Genomic DNA, 16,468 nt, shown 5'->3' with positions numbered 1-16,468 from the left:
GCCCCAGTGCAGTGATGGGGACACTACGCTGTTAAAATGGCACCGTCCTTCAAGTAAGATGTAAAACTGAGGTCCTGCATCTCTGTGGTCATGAAAGATACCTGGGCATCCTTTATAAAGAGTGGGGGTGTATCCCAATGTCCTTGCTAAATTGCCCACCACAGCGTAGTCATTCTGGCCCCATAAGCATACCCTGTCTGTAATTCTCTCTCTCTCTCTCTCTCTCTGTATCTCTCTCTCATATATATATATATATATATATATGTATAATCACCAATTCACCACCTAAATAGCTGTACTGGCTCAAAAGTGGCTAACATTGCATCATTCAGGTGGATGCTACACATTAGTGGTGGTTGAAAAGACTCCCCACTCACTATGTACAAGCTCTTTGAGTAGTGAGAAAGCGCTATATAAAATGATAGATTATTATCATTTTTTAAAAGCCTGTGTTTGAAATGAGCAAAAAGCAAGTCACACGCAGAAGGGAAGAAATGGTTCTGTGAAAAAGACAGTTCAAGAGCAGCATGTAGGTTTTCACCACATCAGGTCGTCTGTTTCTCATTCACATTATTGGCCAATTAAGGATAAATTAGTCATCACCCTCAAGGGAAATGCAGCAAAGAAGTGAAAACTGCCCACCATTTACCTGCAGGAGTGAGCATAGTGTCCCTCCAATCACCATCGAATTATCTGGTCCTGCATTTTTTTTTTTTTTTTTTTTTTTTTTAACGTTATTTGGCAGCATTAGGTGTAAGGCAAGAACAAATAGGTGAGATTCCAGTCTATCACAGGCCACACTTTCCTATACACCCATGCTTTTGCCTGACCTGTTTATGGATTCTTCTTGAAAAAGCAATATGGAAATTGAGGAGAGAAGCATGCTAGGAGGGTCAGCCATTTTTTTTTTTTGTTGGTTTGTTTGTTTGAACATAACAATCTGGACGAGAACACAACAAAGCTCGTCCACATAATTCCTCCAAAATAACATCAAGTCGAGTTTGAATGTCCTAAAGTCCTGTAGTCCACCATACCTCTTGGTCACTTATTCCATGTGTCTGTGGTACTCTGTGGGAAGAAAAACCTCCTAATGTTTGTGAGAAATTGTTGGTGATGGAACTCATGTTAAAGTCACTGTCATGATCCACTGTACTCCCTTTATAATTTTAAAAACTTCTATCATGTCTCCTCCTAATCTCAGTCTCAGCCCTTTTAATCTTTCCTCATAACTCACCCCCTGTAGTCCTGGACTCAGCCTCGTCGCTCTTCTCTGGACCTTTCTCAAGTGCTGCTTTGTCCTTTTTGTAGCCTGGAGACCAAACTTCCACCCAGTACTCCAGATGAGGCCTCACCAGTGTGTTATAAAGCTTGAGCAGAACCTCCTGTGACTTGTACTCCACACATCAAGGTGCTATATAACCTGACATTCTGTTAGCCTTCTTAATGGCTTCTGGCAGTTGATAGTGATGAATCCACTACGACTCCTAAATCTTTCTCATAAGGTGGGCTTTTGATTTTCAGACCTTCCATTCTGTATTTGGACCTCACATTTTTACTTGCTATGTGTACACGAGTGCTAGTCCAGTCTACCAGCAGACAATGTGCATTAAGGATCAGCCTGCCCCGCTAAGGATTCTCTTGCCAGCCCATACTGGGCTCTGATACACATGGTTTCAGATGGTAGGCCAGCTGGCTGAAGGGGTCAAAGGGAACCTACTAACATTTCAGGTAAAAAGAGCCAACATAAAGTCTATCATCAGCTTTCCACAATTCTTTTGGAGTCCTCAACCCTGCTTCTTACCCCAGAGCAGGTCCTCACTTCATCTGGACGGTTTTTCTTCCATTTTCTGGGATGTTGGTTGACCATGTATTCTGAGCTCACAAGACTCATTCTTAATTGTGCATTATGTTACCGTTGATGAGCTTATCCCTGCCATGACCTTATCGCTCCTTTTACTTTGCTCTCAGTTACATTGATTTGTGCACTTTTCTGGCTGCCCAGTGAAAGTTGGGTGGTCCTGGACTGATGGACTATCTGGCCTTTCGATCAGTTCAGGCATCAGTCCTGCTTCATCTCTCTGCACCTGTTGGGTGGTCCTGGGCTGATGCACCACCTGACCATCTTGATCAGTCCTACCTCATCTTTGTGCGCTTTTGCCTGTTCCACCATTCAGTGAACTCTGGTCCCTTCTCTGTTTAAAGCAGTGTTTTGCCTTTAAACGATTTGCCAAAGGCTTCTGCTTACAAAGGTGGGTGCCCAACCACTCTAGGGAAGTGAGGCAAAAGCTGATAAGGCACAGAGCGATCCCCTAGGCACCCCCCAAGTCCTCTTCCTGCCAGTGAGAACCACCTTGGTGCTGGCGTCTCTTGCAAAAAAAAAAAAAAAAAAAAAAATAAAGGTGTCGTCCGCTGCATTGTTGTAATTTCAAAGACACAGTGAGCAGCAGGAAGAAAGTGCAAAACAGGAAGCATCCCCTTTCTTTTTGCCCCAAGCATGAGCCTCAGTGTGTAGCCCGGCACTTACTTAGCTTTTTGCTCTTTTTGTTATTTATTTTTTTTCTTTTTTCCTGTTAACTTGCTTAATGGAAGTCAAAACATGAGAAGGCTTTCCATTGAATGCCAGATTGGTAGGATGCACTTTATTTGAGAGTTGACCATTATTTGTTGAGTGAGTCCCGGGCTGTCTGTTGAAATGGGTGTCTGCTTTTAATTGTAGGGTCTCTTGCAGTTTCTCTGCTTGGATTATTGGCTCAGTGTATTTTTTCATTTGTTTTTAGCTTTGTGCGGCTGGATACTTGGTGGTCAACTTTCTTGCCAAACTAAACAATTCCACCCCCCTACCAAATAAAACACTTTGCTATTGCATTTGTGGAAAATCACCCACTTCACAAAACAGAAGTACAAGCTTTGTTGTGATCAGAACTTCATGTGAGAACCCCCAAAGGCCCACCCCAGTTATAACTTCTGCATGATGGGGAATTCATAGTGGACCTATTGTTTCAGTATGACCTGGACTTCACATGGGACCACCTTAGTCTTTTGACACAATCGGGACTTTATGGGGGACTTGCCCCACTTTTTGCTTTGACGTATTCAGGGCCTCATTGGGAACTACACTATGTTATTGCTGTGATGCAATCAGGACCTCATGAGGGGGATAAACAAACCCCCGTCAATTATGGGTTTGGTGCAATGGGACCTCAAGGGGCAAACCACATTCCTGCTTATTTCCTCATCGCAATGGGGCTTCACAGGGGATACAACGAACCACAATCCCCGCTACTTTGACACAATCGGGACTTTATAAGGACTACCCACAATCCCCACCTGGTTTGACGTGGTCAGGACTTCACGCATGACCCAACCCAATAACATCATCCATTGCTACACCGCAATCAGAACTTCATGGGTAAACCTCCCATCTTCATCCCACCAAACCCAGTGCTCCAAAGTGACCTCAATCACTCTTCCCCCCCCCCCCACACCTTGTTTCGACATGATCACGACCTCATGGGAGACTACCCCCCCCCCCTCCATTTCTTTGACGTGATCAGAACCTCATGGAGGATACCACCACAATGCCTATTTCCACACATCTCGGGGGATACCCGAACCACCCCTATTGCTTCAGTGTGATTGAGACTTGATGAGTGACCCAACCTAACAAAACACAAATCCCCATACCGATCCTCCCACCCCGTCCATTACTTCAACGTGATCATGACTTTAAGGGTGACCCCTTTCCCGTCCCACCAAACCCTTTGTCTAAACGTGATTAGGACTTTGAAGGTGACCTCAAGAAGCCCCTTTGTTTCGACACAAAAGGTGACCCTATTACCTAACCCGATTGCTTTGATGTAATCAGGACTCCACAGTTATAAAAAGGGAAGTGGTGTATAGACTGGCACGATGGCACGGCCTACCAGGGAGGCTGGACTAAGACAGAGGGATTTGGAGTTATCCGTTATTAGCTTCGGAACTGTTTTTGCCAGCAGTACTGTAATCCGAAAGCTGGTATTTGATACTGAAGTCAAAATGTCAGTACTGTGATCTGACATTAGTGTGGAGAAGAACACTTAGGATATCAGCTCTTATCACCAGAGTGGCCCTGAATGAAGCTGTAAATGAAAGTCTTTCCAGTTGCCCAGTTGTGTATCGAGTCCGTAAGCAAACTTGCAAATGAAGGATGTCTTAACATTCGAATTCTAAAAATCCACTTTTGGCACAGGTAGGCACAGTGACCCAAAGAATGCCACGAGGATGACTTCTCTGCGAGCAACGCCTCAGGCAAATGCTTAGATGTCCTGTAATAAACAAAATGGAACGATCCAACATTTCTTAAGGCCTCAGACTGTCTTGACCTGTGTGCTACAACTGTTGGCCATCCGATTCGAGTGACACATCTGAGCTGTTTGTCTCACAGCACCAGATGTGACTCTTGAATGAGAAGGGCACATTTGGGGACATCTTGCTGAAGAGTTTCTAGTTAACAGCGAAATCCTCCTCTGAAAAGACTTCGCCCGCAGGCTTTCCTCCTCGGATTTCCTCCAGTCTGCACACTTTTAACACTCAGAGCTGCAGTGTCCAACAACAACAAACAAAAATCTGCTCGTGTATTCCACAAATATATAAAACAACTACGAAAACACAAGGAGAGAGCAGAAGAAACTGAACAGAAGGCAACATTGAGAGAAAATTAAAAAGAAGCTAAAATTGCTGTTATCAATTGAGAGCCGATGCAGCACGAGGTAACAACTTAATGATTAATTTGTACTTTGTAGTGAGCTTAGCAACAGAAGAGATTGCTGCACACACACATGTAGACCACTGAAGGTACTTGACCCCACATGTTTGAGAAGTGCTTCTGTCTGCAGATATCTTGCTGTCATTTTAACTGTTGCATAACAACAGGAAATCTAATTTAGATAAGCATCGTGGTCTTGGTGTGTAAGACACGTTAAAGCGCAGCGGCTACATTCTGGCATGGCATGTTTGCATTTCCAGTTAGACAGTAGTGTTAATTTAGTTATTTGTGTAGACGTGTGGTCAGAATTTGGAAGCTGGAACGAAATAAAAACCTTAGCCACTGAGGATCTCCATGACTGTTATGGCCTAGCAGAATACATCTGTGAAGCTGGAGACATCCATTGTAGCATTTAGCCAGCCTGGAATGGCCACTTGTTTTTTGTGGGCCCGTGTCTCATTGACTGGCACCCTATTTGTTCTCCTAACTCCATCTGTGGTTTCAAGCTGTGATGTGCAGCAGACCCCATTAAAAGGGTTACCAGACTGGGAGTGACGTGTGGTGACAATGTGTCATCTCCTCATCATGTCAACTGAAGCAAATGGAGGGAACAATTGAGGGTGCCACTAGGGCCTGCCCACTTCCATTACCTCAAATTCTTGTCTGTTCTCCATGCACGTCTAATCTGGAATAACTCAGTGGTTGAACTGGTCTAGGGTCCAGGCCGTATGCAGTTTGCCAGGCCTATCTGGATCATTTGGCTGCTTGCTCAGTTGCGTCACTGGTAACGTCTGTGTCTCTGTTTCTGTCTTTTTTTTTATTATTATTAATTCAGGAGCTTCTAAAAAGAACCCCCAGGAATCACCCTGACCACTCGGCAGTAGAAGAAGCACTGCAGGCCATGAAAATGGTCTGCTCCAATATCAACGAGACCAAGAGGCGCATGGAGAAGCTCGAGGCTCTGGAACAACTGCAGTCGCACATAGAGGGTTGGGAGGTAAGACGTTAGGAGGTCTTCATTGAGCTTATTAGAATTCACCACAGCCATAGGACGTAAGGCCATGAAAAATGAGCTCTTTGGAGGACAGCTTAGCATTGCTATTCGATTAGATTACATAAATGTTATTAATCACATGGGGAAATTCAGAAGCAGAGAGCAGCAGAAACATAAAAAAACAAGGATGCAGACACATAGGACAAATAATACAGCCACTCAATCAATCAATCGCATTAATAAATGCTTAAATAAATGTATATTGTGCAGATATTTCAAAAATGGTATTTCAAAAAGAACTTGAGTTTCTCTGGGAGGAAGCCTGATAGCAGTGGGCTGAAAACACCCCCAGAGGCGTTCCTTAGCACACTGTGATGGGATGAGCCTTTGGCAAAAAGTGCTTCGAAAGAGCGTCTCCTGAAGGGGATGGGGGGAATTTTTTTCATGATGGTGTCCAATTTTGCCACCATCCTTTGTTGTAGGAAAAAAAAAAAGTTTCCAGTGTGTCCAGGGGTCACGCAGCTCTTCCTGATAAGTTCGTTCAGGCATTTTGCTTCTTTTGAGCTCAGGTTGCTTCCCCAGGAGACCACAGTGTACACCACCACACCAGCTACTAGAGACTGGTAGAACATTTCCAGCAGCTTGTTTGCACACATCAGCAAGTCCAGTTCTTCTGTTGTCGGACCAGTCTAGTTCACTGGTACTTATAGCTCTGCACCATTTCCCCATCCTCCCCCTGGAGGATGACTGGTGGTCTCAGAGGTTCCTTGGCACGCCTAAAGTCCACCACCTCGCTGTATTGTCTTACTGATGTTCAGTTGCAGGTCGTCCTCTGTGCACCACCAAGGTCTTCCACAACCTTCCTGCACTCCATTATCAATGCAGCCTACGATGAACGAGTCATCTGAAAGGTTCTGTAGATGGCAAGCGCTGGTATTGTGCTGGAAGTCAGTTGTGTAGAGGGGTCAACAGGAAGAGAGACAGTACAAGCCACCTGAGGTGCCTCCAGCATGACACACCACCATTTCTGACATGCAGGCCCTTGGCCTCACAAACTGCTGTCTGTTGCTCAGGTAGTCCATAGTCGAGTGAGATTGTGGGGGCATTGAGATTCAAAGCCTTGAGCCTTTTTCCCCCCCGAGTCGATGAGGCACAGTTATGGCACAGAATCAGACAGATGATGAAGAACTGACTGGGCTATCATTATTTAACCCATGTCTTCTTTGTTGTCTTCGGGGCGGAGTGGTGGCTAGGAGGCTAGGGATCTGCGCTGGCAATCAGAAGGTTTGCCGGTTCGAATCCCATAAACTCCAAAAGTGACTCTACCTCATTGGACCCTTGAGCAAGGCGCTTAACCTGCAGTTGCTCGATCCTGGGTATGACATTAATCTGCATCCAGCCCTCTCCAGCCACCATAAAAAACGTTGCACTGTTCCACTCCATCTGAACCTGTGTAGTGCTGAGGCTGCACTTGGGTCCTAATGTGGGATCCTGAGTTGGTTTGTCATGTGGTGGGTGCGGCAATGTGCTGTATCAGCGCCTGTCCTAACCTCTCTCTCTCTCCTTCCTTGTTGCAATCCACATCAGCGTCCATTCTCAAAATCATCTAAAAAAAATTACTAATGATGTCATCATAGCTATAATCAAATTATGCTTTACTTAGATACTCTGTTTATTTTTTTGGCTTCTGCTTTTCTGTCATTTTTCTTCTTAAAAAGATCCAGTGGCTGCCAAGAGTCTGGTTATTAGCCTCTCGGCCTTTAGTCAGCTATTGAAAATAAGGCCACTGTAGTCTCGCCTGCGAAGCCAAAGGTCTGCTTGACATTTATCATCTTTCATGTTGGTATCACCGCGGTCAGACAGCTTTTCTGAGTCTCATCAATGCCCCCGTGTCTGTGGGGTTGGGGCACTCTATTCCACGTCTCCTCTCTTAAAGGGTTCGGTCAGGCCTTTGTATTGCTTGGGAGCTGTTGTAATCTGGTGTGCCTATTCCCGGCCCACCCCACCCCACCTCTCAAAATGTTTCATTCTTCCTGCATATCCCACTGAGTCTGTTCAGGCCGGTCACTGTTTTGCCTACTTAGAGGGGGAGCAGGGTTACACTTCCCCTTGTGTTGCTTTTGATGTCACCAGAGTCTGACAGCTCACGCTGAGCCTGAACAGGCACTTGGCTTGCGTCACTCACCCGTCTCCCGACTCTCGCATATTTAGTTTTTCTTCACATCCTCTCATTTGGTATGACCTCTGATCGCTGGGGGTTTTGCTTTCACTGTTCGCCTGCACCCTCATGTTTTGCCATCCTGCAAACGTGGACATTTCCTACTTTCTTTTTAGACCTTAGCAGAGGAGCACCAGTCCACTGTTAGCTTAATCTTTCAGCTTCCATGAGGATTCAGTTCTGACTGAACTGGTGGTGTGGGTCTTAATGGTCTTCTATCGTTAGTTCTCTGGTGGTGTTGTGTGCCATCAGGTTGAGCTTAGCTATTTGATTTTTGTAAAGTAATGAGACAATAAGTCAATACTTCCCTTTCTCTAAAAATAACATTGAGCTTGTGAGCATTTGTCTTGCCACTTCCTTGTCTACTGAGCCAGTGGAAAGTCAAAAGCTGGTGACACCACAGCATCTAGATTTTCACGGTGCTGTCCGTTTCAGTCCACGCTAGTCATTTTGTGTTGTCCTGGCTTCATTCATCTCTGAAAAGATGCCAGCTTGTGTTAGTGCCGCCGCCACCGTAGTGCGACGTGACAGCTCCACGTGCCTCAGCAATTGGTTCCACTATGAAGATGAAAATGAGTGTTGGCACAGTAAGCTGTATCATAGTCAGGTGAGGTGCTGAGGTCGCTCCTTCCTGGACTTTTTAAGGAGTGCCACATTGGACAAAGACTACCCAAAAGCTCATTTTACAGGAGAGCGTGAGGTCCTCCTATACAGCCAGGATATCTGATGTGTAGTCTGCCCTTGAGCTTCATTTGCTATCACTAAGTACCCAGACGTCAAGCCCCAAGGTTCAGGCCAGGTCAGGTTGGGGAGCATGCACTGGTGTACAGAGCGTTGCCGCACCCACCACATGACAAAACAGCTCGGGATCTTGGTTGGCGGCCCCCCCAGGCAGACGCGCGGTCCAGTCCCACCCTCCGGAAATGACCCTCTATCTGCCATGGGCATCCCCTTGGCCTGGTCCAGCCGCTCAGGTCCTCAACGACGAGTATCCTTGGGGAATTGCACCACATGGCCATAGTGCTATAAGTGATGCTCCCTCACAATGCAGGTAATGTGTTGCTCATGGAGTCCCGAATGAGGCACAAAGTCAAACCAGTGGCACCCAAGGATTCTCCAAAGAGACACAGGAGTCCAGTCTTTGTTTCCGGTCACTGGATAGCATCCATGTCTCACAAACAGGGAGCACCAGGAATCTAAAGACTTGGACCTTCGTCCTTTTGCAGAGATATTGGGAGCGCCACACACCCCTTTCCAGCGACCTTATAACCGCTGACCCCCATGCTCCTTCCAATCCGTCACCAGAGACATGAACGTCAAGGTTTCAGTAGCCTTAATTCCTGTAGGACCTTTGGCTTCTCTTTGAGCGATTGCAAACTAAGCAAAGCTGTTTGGTGTCAGCCAACTGCACTTATTTCATAAGACTGAGCATGGCCACTTCCCGAAACAAGATCAATTTAGTGTCTCTTGAACAGCAGGGCCTTATGGGTAGCCCACTGCAACCGAGTGCAACAGCTTCAGAAGGGAGTGGCACTGTGTAGCTTAACCTTTTAATGAAAACTAAATTGAGCTAATTGGTGGCCGTCTATTCATTTGACTTTTATGCACCAGTCTACAACTACAGAGTGATGCCAATTGGTTTGCCCGAGGAAAATGGAAAGTCATGTAAAGCTTTGTAACCCCCCCAAGGAGATGAAAAGTCATGCCAAGTATTGTGCAGATGTTTTTTTTTTTTTTTTTTTTTTTTTGTCTGTTAACTGTTCTTTTCTGATTTGCAGGGTACAAACCTGACAGATATTTGTACAGAGCTGCTGCTACATGGTACCCTGCTGAAGATTTCCGCTGGCAACATTCAAGAGCGAGTCTTCTTCCTGTTTGACAATCTGCTGGTTTACTGCAAACGGAAGTCGAGGTAGACCTCAATGTCAAAGGTTATTTTCTACTGGGCAGTAGGCCGAGATGTGAGCTGGAACATATTAGTTACCGTCACCAAGTGCACAGACCTGCAGCGCAGAGTCACGTCCCAGGGCTTAGTAGCTTTCATTTTTCTGCAAACCGAGCAAAGCCATTTGGTGCCAGCCAACTGCACTTATTTCATAAAGCGTGAGCAGGACCACTCCCTGGCACAAGAACAATTTGGGTGCCCCCGTGATCAGCTAGGTTATGATGCCTCCTCTCCTCTCTCTCATACAGAGTTGCAGGAAAGAAATCCACCAAGAGGACAAAATCTATAAATGGGCCGCTGTACGTCTTCCGAGGGAGGATCAACACAGAGGTGATGGAGGTGGAAAATGTGGAGGATGGCACAGGTGAGCCACTTGCTGCCATGCTTTTCAACTGGCATTGTGTCTGTACTGCAAACTTCTATGGAAATATGGAATGCCAAAACCGGCGGGTCTGAGACATTGGTGTGCTCTGGTAATACTTTGACGTTTATGTCTCTTTATGGTTGGCGCTCAGCGAATATGATAGCCCAGCCATGGCAGTCATCTTATTCCTCGTTGGCTGTCCTGCTTTTCAATCGGGACCCCCTTGGTATAACTAAGCATGATGTGTGGAGATGCTGTTCTGTGGCTGGAAACATGCATTTTTATTTATCCCCATCTTTGGGGGCTATCGGCTAGCATTGTATGTCAATCCCTCGCACTTTAAAATAAAAAGTAAAGCCAACCTCGGCGACCTATGAGGTAGTTTAGTCACCTTCCTGAGCTCACATGCCCTCCATAATATGGTGCTTTCGCCTTGTTGCTGTGCCCGCTGTGTCACCTATGATAACAGTAGCAGAACAAATCCAAGTTATGGTTGTCCTGGTGTCCAGTACGCCCTACAAGCAGTTGCATAACAGTCTCGGCAACGTGACCTTCTTTATTTGGACATTCTGTAGGAAAGATTTCAGTTCAGAATGTAAGTGGAGAGCATTTTTTGTTAATGTACCTCTATGGTTTGACTTATGAAGTGCCTATCAGTGGTGGTCACTGAGAACAATAAGTTCACACTTGGAACTGTTCTTCATGGTCTTGTCCCTCATTTGCCCTCTATGGAGGCCTCCCCCTCCACCCTCAAACCACACTTATAGGCCACATCTGACATCACCTACTCATGGACCTAGGGCTCAGTGCTTGTAGTAGGGTCACAAGTGTCCACTTCTGAGAGGTGTCCTTATTTCCTTCCATGTTTAAGAGAGCAAGGGCACTCCATCATAGTCTCCATATTCTCAGCACACAATCCCCAATCCAACAGTCAAGAACGCCACCCCGTCACAGTTCAAGCACTGGTGGAATTTTCTCTCGAGTGCCATCGTCCTTATGGCTAATAATGGCTGTCCTGTAAGTGTCACGTAAGCATCATGGAAGTACTCTGGTTGGTTCATGTCTTCCTGTTGCCTTATAGCGTTATTTACCATACTGTTGCACATGCGACATACGTTTTTCCTTTAGAGTCGCCCAGTCTTTGTTATATGTGGTGGTCTTTGATTCCCTTAATCTTAGTCTTGTTCCTCATTTACCCTCTAAGTCACTTTAAACTGATGTCACATTACGTGACTTTTTGTCATAAGAAATTTGACAAACGAGAGGGAGACCCTTTGGTCCACCATGCACAGTTTGTTTAGTTAATAGCTAAGCTGTCCCAACATCTCGTCCAGGTTCTTCTTAAAGGTTCTCAAGACGTGATCTGAAACATAACTTTGACAAACGAGAGGAGACCCCTCAGTCTGTGAAGCCCGTTTATTTGACAAGTAGCTCAGCTCTCCCAAACGTCTCGTCCAGAGTCCTCTTAAAGGCTGTCAAGGTTTCTGCTTCAAGTCCATGACTTGGTAGTTTGCGTAAAGAAGTGCTTCCTGGCTTCAGTTTTAAATGCTCTTTCCTTTTAATTTCCACTGATGATTCACCCGTAAGCTGACAGAATTCAGCTGGATCTACTTTACCATTGCCTTTGAGGATTTTGAAGGTCTGGATCAGGTTGCACGCAGTCTTCTCTGCTCGAGACTAAACAGGTTTAACTCTGATTCTGGCCCGGTAGGACATGCCCTTAAGTCATGGGATGCACTTGGTGCTACATCTTTCTTGTACCATGGTGACCAGAACTGCACTCAAACACCAGGGGCCTGATGTATAAATGGTGCGTACGCACAGAAATGTTACATACGAACGTTTCCACACTCAAATCGCGATGTATAAAACCTAAACTTGGCGTAAAGCCACGCACATTTCCACGGTACCTCATACCCTGGCGTACGCAATTCTCCGCTCAGTTTTACAGACTGGCGGCACCCAGCGTCAAAGCAGTGCTACTGTTCTTGTGTGGTTACCCTTTCTTTTTTAGATCCACATCCCTGACGCGGCTTTATAAATACACTGAAATGAATCGCATATTGTTTATTAGTTTAATGCATCTGATTGTAACTAACCAGTAACAATATAATGGACCACGGAATGGTCAAACTATTCCAAATCCCTTAACTGCTTTAGTGTTGTTACTCTCACTTGACCTTCTTTTACTTCATTCAGCTGCTCCCGTTAGGGGTTGCCACAGTGGATCATCTTTTTCCATATTACTCTCACTGCACCACTCGGAGCAGCTGATCGGAAAGAGAATTATCGGTATACAGCATCAAGCACATGCTGCCTCAACCATGCTTCCTATTTGAACTGCTTCTCACACGGCAAGCGCTTCAAAACCTTTCCTGTACGGACCTCGCGGTTCAGAAAGAGTTTCATCCCAAGAGCTCTAAACGCAATCAATCAGTTCATCAAGTGCTCCTTGTAAGAACTGTTTGTACTTATAAGTACAATCACCTCACTGTAAACTTGCACTACAGTTATAATATTGCACAACCTGAGCCACTTTATAAAGTGCATGTTTACATATGATGATGATATCATTTTTAAGATGAAATGCAGCAAAATATGTTTATCATATTATACAGGTAAAACTTTAACTTCATTTAAATAATCTATATTGTTAATAATTACAGGACACGGTGTCACTACGGTAGCAAGGATCTGGCGCTCCGTTCACGGATTGTTCCTGCCTCGCACTGTATGCTTGACTGGGACTGGCGTGAAGGATAGAATAATTAAACATATACTACGAAGATATTTCAATGTTCCTTAAAAGTTTTGAAGAATTGGCGTTCTAAGCTTACAGATGGCTTAACGTCTATTACAGAGCTGATTGTGTGGCGATTGGGTATTTGGAGAAAGAAAAGGACGGACAGGAATTGGGGGTTAGTGCATTTGAAAGAGAGAGTACTGCTACAACATCATCGATATTTCATCGAAGGTCGTGCACAATCACTGCGCCATCTTGTTTCCATGTTTTAATAACATGCTTTAACTCCTATCATCATGAAAATAATATCAAGTATACATCTCAGTATTTTAATTATTCAGAGAGCTGTAATATTACGAATGTAATGGATTTTGTGCCCTGTTGGAGGAAGAGAATGCTGGTAAGCACGTAGTGATTCACACACATAAAGCACATAGAAGATCAAATACAAAACAAAGCATTTAATGTGCTACTTTAGTTGCGATAGAATTTGAGAAACTAGTAAATTAAATGATTTTAAGATAAAGTTTATGATGTTCTACTTTTAATGACAAAAGAAACTACGTGATCAAAGTGGAAATTTCGAGATTAAAGTTGACATTTCGAGCTGTTTTTCCCACTGTGTGCCTATTTTTTTTTTCTCTGTAACCTAATAAGCTTTCATATGAAACTCAGACGGCGGGCTAGGACTCGGCTTTTCACGGCGAATTTGATATCTGACAACTTCTTTTTTGTTTCAGGCACTGTGCGACTTTGTGAACTTGAGCTTTCGAGTTTCTCTGACACGCTATGTCACTCAATCAACTTCCTTTTCTTGTTTATACCACTGTTTACACCAAAAAATAGTACGTTTTTCCTTGCCTCCACTTGGTATTCGCTGAAATTCTTATTTTCCCCTGTCTTTTCACAGAAGGCTGAGCTTAAGGGCTATTTATATTGATTTGCATATTCAAAGAGGCGTAATTCTGGGAGGAGTTGGGGTAGGACAGAAGACGTGTGCACGTGCGTTACTTTTCGGGATTTATGTAGCGGAAGAACGTGGAAGTTTGCGTACGCACAGATTCCTGCATCTGGATTTTTCTGTGCGTACGCACATTCCCGCTTTTGTGCTTACGCCATGGTATAGTGTGAGTTCTACGCACAGCGTTATACATGAGGCCCCAGATGTGTGTTATACGGTTTGTGCATAAGCGGGATTTAGTCTAAAAATCAATCAAACATTATACGGAGAATGACCCTCCAAATGTTAATTTCTATCAAGGCATTTACAGTATTATAATATTTACAAGGTGGTGTGGTGGTTCTCACGCTGAGGAGGATCTGTACTGGTATCTGGAAGGCTGCCGTTTCAAATCCCATTACTGCCAGAAGGGATTCTTAACCTTAACCTGAAAATTGCTCCAGGGGGCGATGCACAGTGCTTGGCCCAGTGCATACCCACCAAAAGTTGTAAAAAAAATTTCCCTCTGGGATTAGCAAAGTGTATATATAATATATATATACACACAAGGGGGTACCCAAAAATAACCGGAATCTGTACCTAGTGCACAATCTCGACTTTGTTGTGAATTTCGCCGCTAGGTACAGCACACTTACAGTATTCTGTGGCAGTCCATCAAGTGCTGTTGCTCTGTGTTGTTCGCACGCCATTCCATGTCGGTTTTTCATGGTGTTTATTAAACGTGTTCTGCAATTTTTGTGATGGGCGATCATAAAGAACAGCGAGTCTGCGTTAAATGTTATTTTCTCTTGGGGGGGGGGGGGAAACAGCTGCTGAAACTAAGTGATGCTTGAAACTGCTTTTAAAGAGGAAACTTTAAGTCAAACTCAGGTCTACGAGTGGTTTTCATGTTTCAAACGAGGCGAAATATCACTTGAAGACCAACCAAGATCTGGCCAACCTTCCACAATTAGGAATGACGAAAATCTTAAAAAAAAGTTTGCAGTGCAGTTTATGAAGATCGTCGTCTGACTATTGAAGAGATTTCAGAATTGACTTGTGCGTCTTGGAGTTCTTGCCACCCTCCCTATTTGCCTGATCTTTGCTCCGTGCAACTTTTTCTTGTTCTCACATATGAAAAAAGAACTCAAAGGAAAGCGTTTCTGTACCGTGGAGGAAGTCCAGGAAAAATCGCTGCAGGCCTTGGGCAACGTTCCTCTTCAGCGATTCCAAAAACGTTTCTACCAGTGGGAAACCATTGGGACGAGTGCATTCATTCACATGGAGAGGACTTTGAAGAGACACTGAAGTTTCAGTAAGTAAAAATTAAAACTTTTTTTTTTTTTTAATTCCGGTTATTTTTGAGTACCCTCTTGTATGTGTGTGTGTGTGTGTGTGTGTGTGTGTGTGTGTGTGTGTGTGTGTGTGTGTGTGTATATATAATAAAATATACTAGGGGGCTCTGCCCCCTGCTTGCTTCGATCCCCAACCCCCTGGGGGACGCTACGTGCTAGCCACTTCGCGGCTCTGCCACTTGCGTATGGTGAAGCGGATTCACAATTTAAACAGATTACTTTCTTTGGAATTGTTACATATGCATAATTGAACTATTTTACATTACAGCGAGTAATTAATCATAGTGAAAAAAAATAGTAAGACATAATAAATTGAAAGAAAATTATGTTTCATGTTGCGTTAGAGGTATTCGTTGCATTATACGGTTTTAGTTTTGTTTGGCTTTGAAATTAGCACACATACTTTTTAAACTTACACTTTTACTGTAAAACTTCAGTAAAAATAGTTTTTTGAATTAACTTTTCATCAGTAATGCATTGAATTTTGATTCCATGTTTGGACTTACATCGTGACAACGCAACATGTACTGCCCGTGAGTGAATATCGTTTCTCTCTGTAATAAATAAACCGACTTTTTCGAATGTTATTTGTTAATTGTCATAGCAAAAGCTATACTAACAGGAAACTGTTAACATTTTAATACGAATGGCATATCAAGATCTCCTTTGGTGTCTAATGTTAGACGTACTACATTACCTTTCTTTTCGCCTGTTAAAATTTTACATGTTAGAATTGTTCAACCAATTCTGAATACAACTAATCTTGTCCTATTGCATAGCCCATCACTCAGACATAAATTACGCAATAACATTACGACACATCCTACTTTCAACAGTAATTCGGCCGGTGGAAGACTGAATGGTGTTAACGGTTATAAATATTCTACGGGATATTGTAACTTGATGTTTTCATCTTCCGCACCATCACCACCAATTGTTTCAGCATAGTCTATTGATACGCATTTAATCAATTTTCGCGTTTGACTTCGTTTCTCGGTGCTAGGATTGTCCGTGTACTCATTTCTTCTGTTGATAACCCTTCGTGATGAAATTCTTCAATAATATTTGGACATAATACGTCGTCTTTTATTGGGAACTTAAAATGAGGAAACGGAGAGCGCAGGAAGTGTCTGACAAAAGCATTCACACGAATGACCGATGAGAG

At 44.0% G+C, this 16,468-nt stretch overlaps 1 protein-coding gene across 1 annotated transcript in view; it reads left to right on the top strand.

Moving 5' to 3' along the window:
* The window catches only part of prex1 (phosphatidylinositol-3,4,5-trisphosphate-dependent Rac exchange factor 1), a 126,362-nt gene that overhangs the window by 66,511 nt on the left and 43,383 nt on the right, over positions 1-16,468 (top strand). The window contains exons 6-8 of the mRNA XM_028812388.2: positions 5,580-5,741; positions 9,735-9,868; positions 10,150-10,265. Coding sequence (XP_028668221.2) covers positions 5,580-5,741; positions 9,735-9,868; positions 10,150-10,265 — 412 coding nt within the window. The remainder of the gene's footprint in view (positions 1-5,579; positions 5,742-9,734; positions 9,869-10,149; positions 10,266-16,468) is intronic.

This window comes from Erpetoichthys calabaricus, chromosome 10 (assembly GCF_900747795.2).
Source record: "Erpetoichthys calabaricus chromosome 10, fErpCal1.3, whole genome shotgun sequence".
Classification (NCBI taxonomy): Eukaryota; Metazoa; Chordata; class Cladistia; order Polypteriformes; family Polypteridae; genus Erpetoichthys; species Erpetoichthys calabaricus.
The sequence above is the reverse complement of the archived record's forward strand: the minus strand, read 5'-3'. Positions and strand labels throughout refer to the sequence as shown.